This window comes from Prinia subflava, chromosome 2, assembly GCF_021018805.1.
Source record: "Prinia subflava isolate CZ2003 ecotype Zambia chromosome 2, Cam_Psub_1.2, whole genome shotgun sequence".
Lineage (NCBI taxonomy): Eukaryota > Metazoa > Chordata > Aves > Passeriformes > Cisticolidae > Prinia > Prinia subflava.
This window is the reverse complement of record NC_086248.1, coordinates 2,718,106-2,734,310: the sequence shown is the minus strand read 5'-3', so window position 1 is coordinate 2,734,310 and position 16,205 is coordinate 2,718,106. Positions and strand designations below refer to the sequence as shown.

General features: G+C 45.7%; 1 protein-coding gene across 1 annotated transcript in view; it reads left to right on the top strand.

Annotated features, from left to right (window-relative positions):
- Positions 1–15,160, top strand: part of XKR6 (XK related 6) — a 174,076-nt gene extending 158,916 nt beyond the window's left edge. The window contains exon 3 of the mRNA XM_063423170.1: positions 11,418–15,160. Within this exon, the coding sequence (XP_063279240.1) occupies positions 11,418–12,382 (965 nt within the window). The 3' untranslated portion in view covers positions 12,383–15,160. The remainder of the gene's footprint in view (positions 1–11,417) is intronic.
- Positions 15,161–16,205: the final 1,045 nt, after the last annotated feature.

The following is a 16,205-nucleotide window of genomic DNA, read 5'->3' as shown; positions in this document are numbered from 1 at the left end:
CAGACCCTTTGAAGCGTTGCCTTGACATTGTCTCATCTCCAAGGAGCAGCCCACGGTGGGAGCTGTGTTTTTAGCAGGAAGTTCCCTCACAAAGCCCTGGCAGATGCTGCTTTCCCAGTCTGAGTACAAATCTGCTGGGTTTCATCCCTGCTGATAAACCAGAACACATCAGAACATGAGCACAGCCACCAGATCTTGTTCATCCTCTGCTTCACTTATCAGCACAGTCCTTGGCACGTTTTTAGCTCCTGGCAGGCAGCACCAACCCAAACAATTCCCATGCTTGGCTCAGGTGATGGCAAGAACAATTCCCACCAAGCACTCTGAGCCACCCTGTTTTGGAGGCTGGGACATAACACAGCAGCCAGCAGAATTAGGCTTGGGTTAGTTGCTGATTTCTGGGCATAGGGTCCAAAGCTGCCCCAGATCTGTGCTAAGGAAAAAGGGATTCTCGTGGTTGCTCTTCAAAGCAGACGGTGGAACTCCTTGGGCTTTCCTTTCCAGCACTGAGGTCCTGCTCCCCTCTTTGTCAGAGAATTTTAGCCCCCACTTGCAGGATTACAACATCCTTTCAATTTGTGGTAGGCAGGTTTACATCTTTCCCAATGGCTTCAGTCCTCTTCCAAATTAAAACAGAAAGAAAACAAAGTGACAGGATAGAGGTGCTGTAACAGATGTCAGATTGCAGTGTTAAAATGCACATATATTGTACATGTTTGTGGAGTCCTGTTGTTTCATGCCAGCCATCGCTACTTAGAAGATAGAAATGGGTGGGAAAAGATTTTATGCTAAATGGAACCACGTGTTGTTTTCCTTAGCAAAAGGGTTTGGGGTTCTTTCTCAACATTTCAGTGCATTCCAGGAGCTCCTTAAGGTGTGTTTCTCTTCTAAGGGTTCCTAACAGTAGAGCTGAAATATCATTAGGTCTGAACAATCTCAGCATAGGAGGCTCCTTCTGATATTTTCAGGATTCAAACTGGAAGCAGCTCTGCTGGATTTGATACTCTCAAAAATCTTAGCAAAGAATTGGCCACTAGAAGTTGTAACGAAAGTGCCCTTCACAAAGAGCCGGCTGTTGAATGTGAAATATGACTTTTCCTCCAAGAATAACCCCTCTTGAATTTTGCCATTTTATTCTTACCAGTTGAAGTAACCATGTTTGAGGTGGGATTTTTGTGCCTGTTGTTCTAGAAAGACTATTTTAATTAACAAAGGGACAAAAACTAAGTTCTCAGCAGGAATTAGCAATGGAAGTTTCTAGAGATGGTTGTGTTCCTGTCAGGTTGAGCCAGGTTTGTGTGACTCCCCTGCCCTCTAACACTGCCGACAAAAAGGGATTTTGCTCTGCTTGCACAGAGGTAAATCCTGTCCTTGCTGGAGGTGTTGTCAGAACACCCTGGTGGAGCATTTCCAGTGAAACCTCTTGGGGTCTCTTGAGGAGCTTCCCATCCTCTCATCTGTGGCTGTTCACTTCTAGGGGCTCAGGTGGGGTTCTTTTCCAGTGTCATTCTGAGACAGCACTTAAAGGCTTCAGATTAACGGGGATTTAACTCAAAAGTCTTTATAATTACAGTGATGACTGTGCAGAGGGCACCTCGGCCTGAAAAGAGTGGCAATCCATGCAGCTTTTGACAAAAATAGACACCAAGAGCAGTTCTCATGCTCTATTTCCAAACAAGCTAATCTGTGTCCGGGAAATCCTGGCTGCTGCTTTCCCAGCACATTTCTAATGCAGAATTAACCCAGGTGATGGGTGCCTGGAGGGATTTAGACCAAGCTCAGAGCAAACCATCTCTCCTTCATGTCTGTGGGTCATGAGAAGACAGAGAGGCACACGGCTGTTGGTTCTATCAGCTCCAGTGCCATCCCTGCCCACCTGAGAGTCTGGGAGTTGTGGGATTCATGATCTCTGCAGGATGCACTGGGAAAAGGTGAACTTGGGCATGGTGGGAAGATCCTAGAGAGATTTTGGCACTTGAGCCCTGGCTGCTGCCCTGTGTTTACTGGTCCACATGAACCCAAATTTAAGTGGTAACAGCAACTCTTCTAGTTGGAAGCACCATCCCTGCAGCCCCACACTGACACTGAAAACACCATCAGTAGGATTAATAAGAATTCTGGTTCCAAAAATCACAAAGGAAAGAACTGTTCTGCAGGAACATCCTTCAGCATCTGCTGAAGTGGGGGTTCTTTCAGTGAGAGGGAAAAAAAAAAAAGTGCTTTTGCTGAAAGGAAAGCAGTGAATTCTTTCCATTCCATTTTCTTAACATTTAAGAGAAGCTCCAAAACGGAAGAGCCATTTCAACTAAGTAGTGTTGTGTTATAAATACTTTTATATCATTTATGCAACACCAACAGGAACTCCAAAAGTAAGATTGTGTGTGTCTTTCTGTTCCCTGATTGCCTGCAGCTTCTTTAGGACTGAGTCAAATCACCAAACTCACTCCAAATTCCTGAATGGAATTCTTAGACATCTGTCATGCCTTGTTCCTCATGAAAAGTGAGTTTATGTGTTGTCATTTCCTTGAACTCTATCATTAGAGTCCCACCAGAGGCTCTGGTGGCCTGGTGGAGTTGTTTCAGAAGAAGCTGCTCTGCAGAAGGCAGAATTTGTCTCCAGTTCTAGCAATGAACTCACACTGACATTTTCCTCTGGTGTAATTTTGGGAGCATGGCTGACACCAAGTTCCTGGAAGCATTACCCTATCCTGCTAAAATAACATTTTTCTGGCAGAAAGTTGTCCCCACATCTGGATTTCACTGTACCTAAGCTCTACCTGCCATGCCTGGGCTCCCCAGAGCTGTCCAGACGCAGCAGCCACCTGGACTAATTTACTCTGCCCAGCCTGGAAAATCTGATAATATGAGAAGCTTCATCTCCAGGCACTGAAGAGTTGAGCCAAAGGTCTTCCACATTATTTTTAACATGATGAAAGGGATTATACGACCGTGGTTGTGATAAACAGAGGACTGTGATCAGATTTTTTTATGTACCTGTAACACAAACAATGTTGGAGCCCAAGCACTGGCACTCTGGTGATTGTGTTAAATTGGTCTTTGGTAGAGTTTTGCCTGCCAGCCCTTTCCCAAAGCTTTCCCAAGCATGAGAAAACAAATTCAAGTAGTCCAGGAACCATTCCCATTGGGCAGATTGGATACAGCTCCTGAGGGATTTTAACAGGATGGGGATGGCAGATTCTGCCAGCTGGGATCAGGGTCAACAAATAATCCTGTTTCTCATTTGGGGTTCAGATATCACCGCCAGGTTCTTTTCCCATGTGTTCTTCTCCTCTCGGGTGGTTTTTATGAGCCAGTCTGTGGAGACAATTCACCACACAGGATCAAAGATCCCAGTTAGCCAAGTGAGTTGAGGCTTGTTTGTGGACCTCTGCTTATACAGGGACTGAGATTTCCCCTAAGTGCTGCCAGAAATATTCTGGCTTTGGAACAGGTGTCAGCAGCTTCTTTCCCTACAGAAATAGGTAAAACCTGAGATACCTGCAGTCAGCATGCTGGGAAAGGGGCAAGGCTGTCATGGAAATCAAAAAGTGGATTTTGTGCTGATGAGGGCTGTGCACACACAGGCCTGTTGAGACCAGCCTTCTTCTCAGTGATGTAACAGAGGGATGCTGTCTTTGTCGAACCACTTGAGGATGCTGGTAACTCTGTCTGTCTGTTCTAAGATGTCCTCTGACTGACCGTGGCACCCTTCTCACATCAGAGGGGGTGTTGGGGACTTGTTTTACCTCTTGGCTTTCCGTGGTATAAATTCATTGTGATGTGGGCATATTCACTTTAATATGCCCACATCCTGTTGGGTCTGTCAGCTCCCACTCTGCAGGAGCCACTGTGGGCTCTTCTGCTCCTCTTGGAGCCAGGAACAGGTTTCAGCAATCCTCCTTTCTCCCCTCTTCACCTTGCTGAGACTCAGTGCTCCCCTCTGAGCTCTTGTGAGGATTTGGTGGATGCCACACCACTGCTACCTACTGTTCATCTCGCCATGTTCTTCTTTGGTTATTTCACTTTGAACCCCATCCCTGGAAGTGTTCAGGGCTGGGTTGGATGGGATCTGAGCAACCTGGGAGAGTGGGAGATGTCTCTACCCATGGCAGGACATTGGAACGAGATGAATTTTAAGGACCCTTCCCTCTCAAACCATTCCACGATTCTCCAGGAAAGGTAAATAGAGAGACAGAGGCATTTCCAGACAACTCATCCCAGGCCTCAGACAGCATTCCTGGGGTGAAATAAACACTGAGGCACGTGATTGACAGGGCATCTTCCTACAGAGGGGTTTAGAACAGTGGGGAAGCTTTGCCAGTCCTGATGTGGCAGGCCCTGGCCAACATTTTGAACAGGGGACTGACACTTCACCGAGGTTATTCGAGGACAATCCCAAACAGAGGGTGGATTACCCCATCTCTGCCTGGCCCGGGGTGCTCGTGCCTCCCACAGCAGGATCAGTCTCTGGCTTGCATCCAGAAGGAGATACAAGGCTCGATGGCTGCAGGGCTGGAGCTGGTTTGGAGTGCCCGAGTTCACGGAGGACAAGAATAGGAGGAGACACGACAGAGGCAGCCGAGATAATGAGAGCACAGATCAGATGAGTGTGGCCAGGCACCTCCTCCTGCAGCAGGGAGAAGGGGGCACTGGGGACAGCTGAAAGGCAGCAGGATGAAAGAGGAGGAAAGCAGAGCCCTTGGAAACGCCATCCCTGGTGACCCCGTGGACGCTTCCTCAAGGCAGCGCTGAGGCCTGGGCTGGGGGAGGAACTGAGGGGGGAGTCAGCTTTCCTGGGGTCACCAAGGACATCTTAATTTAGCAAAAGGAAAAGGGTTTAGGAAGCAGCATTTCAGGACATGAGCCAGCCTTTAACTGTCGAGGGGCGGGAGGGCAGCTCTCCATGCCAGCGAGCTTTTGTGGAGTTCTGTTGGCATGGATTTTCTCACAGTGAAAGGTTTGGGAATGTTTGGGATGTTCCTCTGGTCTAATGTGGAAGAGCTCTCCTCGTGCCAGCCTAGATATGGACTATCCTGTACAGAAACTCTACACAAGCCTTGTGTGGGATTCCAGTGGGGTTTGGTGGTGGAAGACTTCCTTGTTATCCAGACACATTTGGAAATCTGTCCCTGAAGGGAGTTACCTTTGTTTCCTGCCTTTCCCAGTCATCAGCAGTTTCCTATTTCCGATAGAATGGTGATGCTGTGTCCAGGTGAGCTGGATCCAGGAGAATGGGGACGTGATACCCCTCAGAGAAGGTCCCAGAGGATCTCCCTAACGAGGGTTCTGAGGATGTGAAGTTCACCCATTGCCTGATGAAACCAAAATATTGTCCTTTAGAAAAGAGCAAAGAACAGGACACTGGTGTGATGTCTCTCCCCAGGGTCACGATCTGGATTTTCATCCCTGGTAATTCCAGCTCTTAGTAGAGCACAGAGGTGTCACATAAATGTGGGGAGGCCATTCCTGGGTCAGACTTTTGCATCATGTTCACAATAAATGGAATAGTTCTCATCTGCCATACTGGACTGGTGGCACACTGGAGAAACTGTTTAAGTGTCTTGAAACCCAGTGAGGAAAATGAATGGCAAAATGGTCTGTGCAGCCCTTTACTATTTATATACTGGCAATGCCCCATAATTTTCCATGTTCAGAGAGACAAATAAAGAGGGAAAATAAAGGAGAAAAGGCACAAATCATTCCCTCCTCTGATAAGGAAGAATAAAGAAAAATCAAGCATCAAAATCCATCAGGAAATGATCAAAATCAGACCTGGGGTCTGATTCTCACCCCTTTTACTCTGACACAAACAAACTAAATCAGATTAAAAAATAAGGGAGGGTGACTTTCAGGCCCTGTTGTTACGAAAGCAGGATCTGGCTTGATCTCTTTTGTGTATAAATGCATTTTCACTCTGTGTGCATCAAAATGAAAGCCTGTTCCTCGTCTCCTACAGAGCTTCAGGGAGGAACATGCCACCCAAAGAGGAAAACAGGATAACAGGGTTCACAGCACAGGGGCCTGAGCAGCCAGTGAGGGATGGGGATGAGCTGAAATGTGGCACTTGGCATTAAGCAAGAGCTGCCTCTGCACAGGGGCTGAGGGAAGGTTTCGTGTCACGCTCAATATTTGCCATCCCGCTCACCCGGGAGAAATGTTGGTATCTTCCCATTTTGTTTTAGTAGAGTCTTAAGGAGAATTAATGTCAAAAAAGAAACAGAGCACTGTTTAGGCATCGCTTTCAACGTTAAAGGGACAGGCACCACAGGAAATGCTCAGGGAACTACAGCTACAGCAGCTGCATCCAAATTATGGGGAACCAACAACCTGCAGCTGGATTTGTGATGAAAACTGTACCTGCCCCTAGTGAAAATCCTCTCTCCTCAGCTGGACAACACTGAGTCAGGCCAAAATGGGTACATTGTTCATTTCAAGTATTCCTTTGTGTGTGTGATTTTTCCTATTAGAGTTGTTGTAAACCCCTGCATCACTGCATAGCAGGAATAGGCCAGACAGACAGGGATGGCTTTCCCTGCACTGTTTTTGTTCCTAGGCTTTAAAAGCAGCAATGGCAATTTAAAGTCATTGCTTTGATTCTTTCATGTGGATGGGTTTCTTTCCAAAGAGCCTTTTTACAAATCTGAGATGACCTTGTCTTTTTCTGGACCATGGGTAGGAACCAGAGGAGGAAAACCAAACCACGATGAAATTCAGGGTGTTCCTGTGAGCTTCAGCAGTTTCCCTTGAACTCAGAGTTGTTTGGGCTTCTCTTCTCTGGTATCAGATCAGCGTCTGGATTGTATTTAAGTCCACTCATGTTTTCATGATCCAAAGCAACAGCTCTTGTTTCCCTTTCTCAGAGAATCTATTCCTTAGTCTGACATTCTGAGAAATTTAACTTTTACACACCTGCCTTATTTCCCCCTGCTTTTTCACCTCTCTGTGCCATTTCCTGTTGCACAGCCTCTGTGCCACACGTGTTTATCATTGAAGAGGGACCATCAGCTCCCCTGAGAAAGGCAGAATTGTTTTGAGTCTCAGGTGGTGTCATTTGAAATGCTCTGAGTGCTTTCCTTCACTCCAGATCTCAGTTCAGAAATGTTCTTGTCCTCTCTATGCAAGTTTCTCTCATCTGCCAGCTCCACGTGGGGGTCTGGAATATCCTAAAGTGTCTCAAATGTTGCTGGGTTCCCACCTGTGATGGCTGCACTAAGCTTTGATCCTCCTTTGAGCAAAGAGACATCATTTAACCACAGACACCCTGGGGTGAGTCTCTACACCAGGAGCTGAATCCTGTCTGAAATGTCTTGTCAAGCACACTGTGATGTGGAGAACCATTCCCTGCTTTAGCTTGGATTTTATATGAGATCTTGGGTAAATCCTTCAAATCTTGGTGCTTCATCTGTCAGATGGGACATTGTAGAGCTCTACCTCCCTGTGCTGAATGTAGGTGAGCAGATGTCTCACTGCAAGGGCTTCAGAGTTCATTACCAAAGGAATCTGGGGGATTATTTCTTGTGCTGTGTCATTCAAGACACGGAGACTTGACTCCTTGGTGGTGCTGACTTCGGCCTGTGCATCACTCGTGGCTTCCTAGGGCAGAAGATTTGAAGAGAATCCCAATCTATCCCACTCATTGTGGGAAGGTGGGCTATAGAGCTGCAGCCACAAAGCTTCCAGCCCCATAGGAGCTGATTTGTTCCATAGGAGCTGATTTGCTCCTGGCTCAAGAGTGCCTACAGAGATTTGTTTGTGTGCAGTTGGGATGTTCCACTCCCAAGACTGAGAACAGAGTGGGAAGAGTGGGAGTGGGCATTTTTTGAAGTGACTTCAGTGTTTACCCAACCTCATCCCTTTGATAAACAAACCCTTGGAAAGGAGTTGAAACCTACTCGTGCTCCACAAAGGTTCATCACTTACCACGTGCAGGAGTCAGAATCAAAATTAAAAATTGCTGCTCATGTGATCCAACTTTTCAGGACTTTTTGTTTTAGTTATAATTGAAGAGTTCTCTACAGTTGCTCAGAAATAAGGTCTGGAGAAGGTGGGAGGAAAAACAGGGACAGTTCATCCCACAGTCTGTGACAGTTGTAAATTGTTTGAAGATGTCACGGGCTAGAAGTCACAGGGAAAGTTGGGAATAGGAAACTTGTGGTCAAGATGACAAAAGTGCTGTGTCATTATGAGAGAGTCAGGGAATAATTTCTGTGGCAACACAGCAAGAAGTAAGAGTGATGTAAAAGTCTTTACATTACTCCACGGCTCCTGCTGATATCCACCTACAGATCTCCCTCCTTACACCCAGGTCCGGATCCTGCTCATCACCAAAATTCACATTCAACACAAGACTTGTGAACTTTTAAACAACAGCAAAAACACGTCAAAGTGCCCAGAGATCCTTCATTGCCTCCCTCAGATCTTGGTGCAGATGAAGAGACAATGAGCTGTTCTGTACAGGGGGGACTCATCCCGCCTGACTGCTGGTGCTCGCACGTCCCCTGGCAAGGGATGGAGTCAAACACCTTGGGAGCATGAGTCAACCCCTCCCTGTCCCACACACGGGTGTCAGGACAGGCTGAATCACTTTCTGGGGGTGTCTGCCTCTCTCTGCTGGCTGGAGGAGACGTTCAGATGACTGTCAGCAGCCCGGGTGCCGTGCGAGTGACTCAACGCTCTGAGCCAGCTCTGTGCAATTTACTGCAAAGGCTGTGATTAGTGGAGGGTTCTGCCCTGAAAACATTAGGTAAAGCCTTTATGTGCAAACTGGGGGATTGTTTCGGGTGCACTTTATTCCCCTCTCTTTTCTGGAATAAATGAGCCCAACAGAAACATTTTTAATCCAGGGTGACACATCTGTCTCCTGTGGGCTGGTGCTGCTTGAGTTTCCCTGTACAGGTACAGCTAATGCTGTACAAGTTTCTAGTAAAACAGAACTCAAATAAGGCAATAAATGACATGTTTTTTTCCCTGCTAATCATGGAAAGTTTTTAAACTGAATAACCAAGAGATAGTGCAACAAACAGTACTTATAACAAAACTTTGTGGCATGACTCATCCTTCCAAAACTGTTAATAAAGTCTACCAAAAATGTAACTCATCTAGTAGGTTAAAAATTAATCTAATCTACATCTGCTTGAGTATGAGGCTGCTCATATTTAGAAGTTTCCATCCCTTATGGGGAGAGGCTGAGGGAGCTGGGCCTGTTCAGTCTGGAGAAGACTGAGAGGGGATCTCAATAATCCATATAAATACCCCCAAGGGGTGTCAGAGGATGGTGTCAGACTCCTTGCAGAGGTGTCCAGTGACAGGATGAGGAGCAGTGGCCATAAAATAAACCACAAGAAGTTCCAGCTCTGCATGAGAAAGAACTTCTTTGCACTGAGGGTGGCAGAGCCCTGGAACAGCTGCCCAGGGGGAACATGGAGTTCCCTCTCTGGAGACATTCCAAACCCACCTGGATGTGTTCCTGTGCCACCTGCTCCAGGTGATCCTGCCTTGGCAGAGTGGTTGGATGATTTCCAGGGCTTCCTTCCAACTCCAACCATTCTGTGAGTCTGTGGTTGGAATCCCCAAGCCCTATGTGCACATGTTTCTTAGTGAGGACTTAGAACTTGGGGGAAATCGTGATTTTCTTAAAGCTGGTGGCTTAAAACTTCCCTCTTGGATAAGGCCACTGCTCTCACTGCTTTGCTGTTGGTCGTTCTTTAAAATTCAGTCTGAAATTCTAATGCACATCTGAGCCCAAAGACAAGGGGTTCAGAGGGAAACTCGAGAGCTGATGAAAAGGTGTGGTTTTGGTGGACATTTCAGGCTGTGAGAATTCCAATGAGGGCAGAGTTGGAGTCTGCCATCCCTCCTGGCCTTCTTCTCCATCATCTCTCCTCCAGACACGGATAGGTTGGAAGGAGGGAAATCTAGCCCTGCCACACTGTGGGTGGGCTCCTCAAAACCAAGATAAATTCTATAGAGTGAGGACTGAGGAGTCAGTGGACCTTATTTGCATTCCCACGGAAGCCAGGCCCCTCTGGGCAGAGAGAAAAGAGAACAAGAGAAGAAGAAATTTAGGTTTTTCAGGCATTTTACCTTTTAACTCCAAGCAGCTGCAGCAAGATGTTCCTTGGATTTTCTTAAAGAAGTAAAAGCCAAATAAGATCTGGACCTATCACCCAGTTACACATCAGAGATGGAGGGGCATTTCTCATTGTTTTGCTTGAAATCATTAGCAGTCTTTCTTTGGACTTTTATTTGATATTCCTAGATTAATCTTTGGCTAAGGCCCAATCCAACCATAGCCACCGAATTACTGAGCTTCCCAAATACGGATTTTGGTCCATCATCTGTTTCTTCACCTGCAGAACAGTTGTCCAGTGAGTGGTGGCAAAGCAATAAGATGCCAGCAGCTCTTTCTTTTCAGGAATCTCTCACTTAATTTTTATGGTGATGCTTTGCTCAATGAGTCGTTCAATCTACCCTTGTGATACTCAATAGAATTATATTTTTAAAAGCCTCTCAAGGGTGGTGGGGCCACTATTTTATCTTCTGGAGGAAATAAGTTGTTTAAGTGTTGGTTGGGGTGGAGAATAAGACCAGGTCCCTTTGGAATATCTTGAGGTGTTCTGCCCCATGTCAGGGTGCAGGGGGAGCTGTGTTGGGAGCTGAAGGTGGCCCCAGTGCAGGCTGTGCCATCCCTGATGTGTCTGTGACTTGGATTTGTGCTCCAGCCAGGAGACAAGGCTGGGGAAGAGCTACCTCCAGTACAGGTCTTGGGTCCACCCTGGAAACAAGGCAGGGGATTTGCTGGAGAGATCAGGTCCTTTGTTTTGGGACTCTTTTGGGGTATTGATGAGTCTTGATGCTCCTTGGATTTATGTTTGTATGCATGGGACAAAAACCTTGTTTTTCCAAAAGCCAAATGCAAATGGGGATTCCTGCCTAAGGCAGAATCAATGGGAATGTTGCTTAAATGAAAGTATTTTAGGATAAAAAAGAATCCATGCGGTTGCAGGGAATACAAGGATCTTGCTCTTGCCATGGTCATTCCAAGAGAGATTCTGCTCTCCAAGAAAGTCACTGTCACCCTTGGGCTTCAGCATTTAGATGGGATCTGGATTTCAAACTCTCAAATGTGGATCCAGTCAGGATGAGCACAGAGGCTGTTCCCTACTGGAACAGCTGGGGTGGGGTGGCCAATCCAGAAAGATAAGGACAAGGAGTCAGAGAACTCCTGAATATTGGCACCATTTCCAATTCCCACACTGATATCTCTGTATTTCTCTCCTCCAGACTGTAAGGACAACCTGACGTGAGTTGAACCTTCAGGCTCCCGAGCCTGCCCCAGATGCAATAATTTAGTGAGCAGATGATGTTTTCCACCAAAGCTCCTGTCTAACTCAGTGGATCTGTGTGTCTTCCGGCAGGTGTGTCCTCTGTGGCCTCCCTGATGTCCCTGGCTTGGGTGCTAGCCTCCTATCACAAGCTTCTTCGGGACTCTAGGGACGACAAGAAGAGTATGAGCTACAGAGGGGCCCTCATCCATCTCTTCTGGCGCCTCTTCACCATCTCATCCCGAGTTATTTCTTTTGCTCTCTTTGCTTCCATCTTCCAGCTCTACTTTGGGATCTTTGTAGTGGTCCATTGGTGTGCCATGGCTTTCTGGATCATCCATGGTGGGACAGATTTCTGCATGTCTAAGTGGGAGGAGATCCTCTTCAACATGGTGGTAGGGATTGTGTACATTTTCTGCTGGTTTAATGTCAAGGAAGGGCGGACTCGATATCGAATGTTTGCGTATTACACGGTGGTCCTGACGGAGAACGCTGCCTTGACGCTCCTTTGGTATTTTTACAGAGATCCCGACACCACTGACTCCTATGCCGTGCCAGCACTGTGTTGTGTCTTTCTTAGCTTTGCTGCTGGGATAGCTTTGATGCTGTTATATTATGGTCTGCTGCATCCCATGGGGCCGAGAGCTAAGATCTTTGCCAGCTCCTGTTGCGCCGAGCTGCTCTGGGGCATTCCTCTGCCCCCCGATGTTGAGCCCATGGCGCCTCAGACCCCTGGGTACCGGGGGGCCCAGGCTACGCCCACCAGAGCGGTCACGGAGCAACAGGAGGAACTCACAGCTGACACTTGCTTGCCCGTTTTCCAGGTGAGAGCAATGGTACCATCTACTCCATCTGGGCGACCCTACCCCCCCGAGGGGCCTCTCATTAAGATTGACATCCCAAGAAAAAGATATCCTGCCTGGGATGCTCATTTTGTAGACAGGAGGTTAAGAAGAACTATCAACATCCTCCAATATGTCACCCCCACAGCTGTAGGTATTAGGTATAGAGATGGACCTCTCTTATATGAGTTGCTACAATATGAATCTTCACTTTAAAGCTCCTTAAAGCAAAAGTAAAAGAGGGGACCTTATTTTTGTTTACGGTAAACACAGATCATGAAACAAACACAAACCTTCAGATAAGCTTTCTTTCTGGTTGCTGTATGTATAAAAAAAAAAAAGATATTCTCTATGTTTTGTAAGTAAAAACAAAAAGAAAAACTTTTCTTTTGTTTTTTACACACAAGAAACAGTATTTCAACTTCCACACCTAGGATTCACAGGTGGAGAAGGAGGCATCTCCACATCAGTTTTATACCGTACACCAAGTGTAGAACATTATTTATGGGATTGGTGCTGATTGAAAAATAAAAAAAAAAACAAACAAACAAACCTACAACTGCCTTATGCCCTTAGGTGCTGAGTTTCATTAAGTACTGTCACCTTTCTCATGCAAAACTCTTTGATGATTATATGCCAGGAAAAAAAAAAAAAAACAAATAAAAACCAACCATCCAACTGAAATGCCAACCTTAAAATTAAAAAAAAAAAAATTAACAACGACAAAAAGAGAGAAATGTATGAAAAAAATTAATCCAGTTGCTCTTATTGGATTTAGCAGAAAAAACCCTCCAAATGTCTAAAGATAAGAAAGCAAAGATAAGAAAGCAAAGCCAAGACAACCCCAATCGAGTTTGATTTTTCCAACAGCTGAAAGACAAAATCAGGTCTGTAAGATAATTTGGCAAGGAGTTTATAACACCATTGGGCCAAGCCTTGACCGAGTTGTGTTATAAAGATGAGCCCACCCTGGAACCGTTTTCCTCGTGGAAATGGACCCTGTACAAAGGTGGGATTGCACCAGATCAGTGTGAAAATACAGGATCTGATCTTGCTCCCAACAACTGCTCGTGCTATAGCCCCACTGTCTCCAGTGGAGCAAATACCAACAGTCTGAGCCCAGAACAAGGCCTGCCACCTTGATTTCTGGAAAACGAGAAATTATCAAAATTAGAAACCAAAAACGTGATCCGAAAGTACATTTCCACATATCTAATAATTATTTCAGTAATAATAAAACTCAGCATGGTAGCAAAAAGCGAGTCAATTTAAAGGCACAATACTTGATCAGTGACTGGCAAAATAATTTGACCTACTGTATCATTTTAAGGCTGTGAAAGGCATACATGTATTATTTGTAATCTCGTGTAAGACCTGTCATGTCTCATTCAGTGCGAGCCTTAAAGTGATTGTAAAGCATCCTTCGTTCCATTTTGGGGATTTTTGGGTTTTGATTTTTTGTTTTGTTTCTGTTTTGTTTTTAAGGAAAACAAAACATGAAAAGTCGGGATTAAAAAAAAAACAAACACAAAAACACAAAAAACAAACAACAACAAAACAACCAACAAAACTTCTTCAAACGGTAATAACCTGTAAAACTGACTCACGTCTCGAGATGATTTGGTGCTTTGTATTTTTCGTTGATGTTGTTGTTGTGATTTAGCTGAGAAAAATTCTTCGACTCGGTTACGTGTGGGGAACTGCTGATAAAAAAAAAACTGTCTCGTGTCACCCTCTACTGTAAGTACATGGCGAGGAACAACAACCAGAGGAAATCCAAGAGCGTGCGAGAGCGCCGTGGTTTGGCTTAGCCTTCCACCGCCAGGAGATGCTGCCACCTCCGATGCTGGCAAAGCCCGGACGGCCCCGCCGAGGGCTGTGGGGTTGTCTTGACATTTCCAAATAACCCGCTCGGTGTCTGAACATTCTCATCTCTCTCGGATTCTGTTTCTGTGCTGGAATCTCTCGGGTTGGTGGTTTTTTTATTATTTTTTCTTTTTTGGGTTAAATCACCGGGTTCGCTTCTATCCGACACCTTTTTTTTTTTTTCCGTTTCGAGAGTATTGCTCCTTTAAAGGAATATTCCCGTTTCAGGGCATCTTTTCAATCCCACCGTCCCTCTACTTGGGAGGGGAAAAAAAACAACAACAACAAAATGAGATATTTTTAAGTGAATGCTGTAGTATTTTCTGTGTGTAATTGCAATTTTTTATTCCAGAAATACTGTAACTGTCTAGGGTGCAAAACTCCCATGCTGACCTATTCTGAAGAGAAGATCAGCATGGGGGGATATTTTTTAATTATGATTATGATTTTTTTTTAATTTCAGGAATCAGTTGGGTTTTTTAATTATTATAATATTTAAAGAAACTAGTACCAATTTTATATAACAGTTTAAAGAAGCTGAATGCTTTCTTCGCCTGAATATACCTGAAGAGAAACATTTTTTTCAATCAGTGATACTTTGCAGTGTTCTGAGAAAACGTTGGGGTTTCTTCAGTTGTTTCATTTTGTTTTGTAAAGGAAACTTTTAACTGGTGTCTGTCCCTTTCAAGGAGGGCAGGACTCCTTCAGGCCAAACTATAGACACACGGCAAAGTTTATACAAAGCCAAATTGTCACTGGTACTGTAATTCCCAGTCAAACTCCATTTCAGGCAGATGTTTCTGGGCTCTGATTACAACCAATGTGATGGTCACATTTTCATGCAAAGGGAGGGATTTGGTCTTGTCATCCCCTATCTAACTCCCCAGTCCCTTGTTTGCTGTGCACATAAATACATATATATGTATATATATGTATATACATACACATGAACTGATAAATATTTGTGAAAAGCTTTCATTTCCCTTCTCCATTGTCTGTGCCCCACAGCCAGTCCCTTCTCAAGTGTCCTACTAACATCTGACCCTGTTTCTCCCCTGATCAGTGTGCTGTCTCCATAAAAGTAGGTAATTTGTGAAGTGAACTCGCTGTCCCTGCCTGCTGAGTCCTAAAATCACAGAGGTGCTAATCCTCCAGCTACAGGCCTGCATTTTTTCTTCCAGAACTTTCTTTTGACTTGCCTTTAATGTTAGTGTAGACTTACCTTGATCTAATTCCCCGTGCAAAGGCTCCCCTTGGTCGTTGCATGAAGAGCTCTCCTCCTCACATCTGCATTCCCATGGCAAAAGCATGAGAAAGGGATGGATGCAAACAGCCCTGCTGTTCCTCGGGGACCGTTTTTCCAGGAGGTGGCATTCTCCTTTTCAAAACCACCGTAAGAAGGTCCTGCTCCCCAAACTCATCAACCTTGAGATCTGGAAACGTGGTGCTGATCACTGACCCCACAGAACAGCCTGACCATTCCCACCAGGACAGTGACAACGAGCCAAGGCACAGTCACCAGTGCCAGGAGGAGGAGACCCTCCAGCGTTGCCTCTCATGAGCAACTCCAGCCTGCCTTCCCTCAGGAACGGGATCTTACTCCACACCCACCACACCAACAGCCGCCACCTCCGCCCCGTGCCAGGAGCGGAGGGGCAAAACACTCTGGAAGTGTCCTTACTTCTCAATGCAGTGCTAACTTCTCACAACCAAACCAGCTTAACCAAGGGCTTGACACATCCCTGTTCCAAAGTCCTCCTCCTTTGCCGCTCGTAGTGTGGATAAGAACAAAGGCAGGTGCCTCCACTGCGAGTTAAGACTGTTTCATTACATGCATAAACTTTCTGCCTCCGCTTCTCCTTTCTTTGGATGATATCCATCAGCATCTTTATTTAGCAAAGGATTTCCAGGGAGAGCCTGTGTCATCCCTGAAGAACTATTTATTTTTCCAGGACTTCATTACAGCCTTAACGTAAAGCACGTGCTCTGCCACTGCTCCCAACGTGTTCCTGGTGGACAGTTTGGGGTGGTGGCCATTTCCTTTTGGGATTACCTGTGATCTTGTTGCCAAACAGCGCCTTTTGCCAAGCCAAAAAGCTCAGGGTGGAAAACTACCCCAGCTCTCTATTGGTACTAATCCCAGTGCTAAGAGTCTCATCCTCTCCTCCTGTTT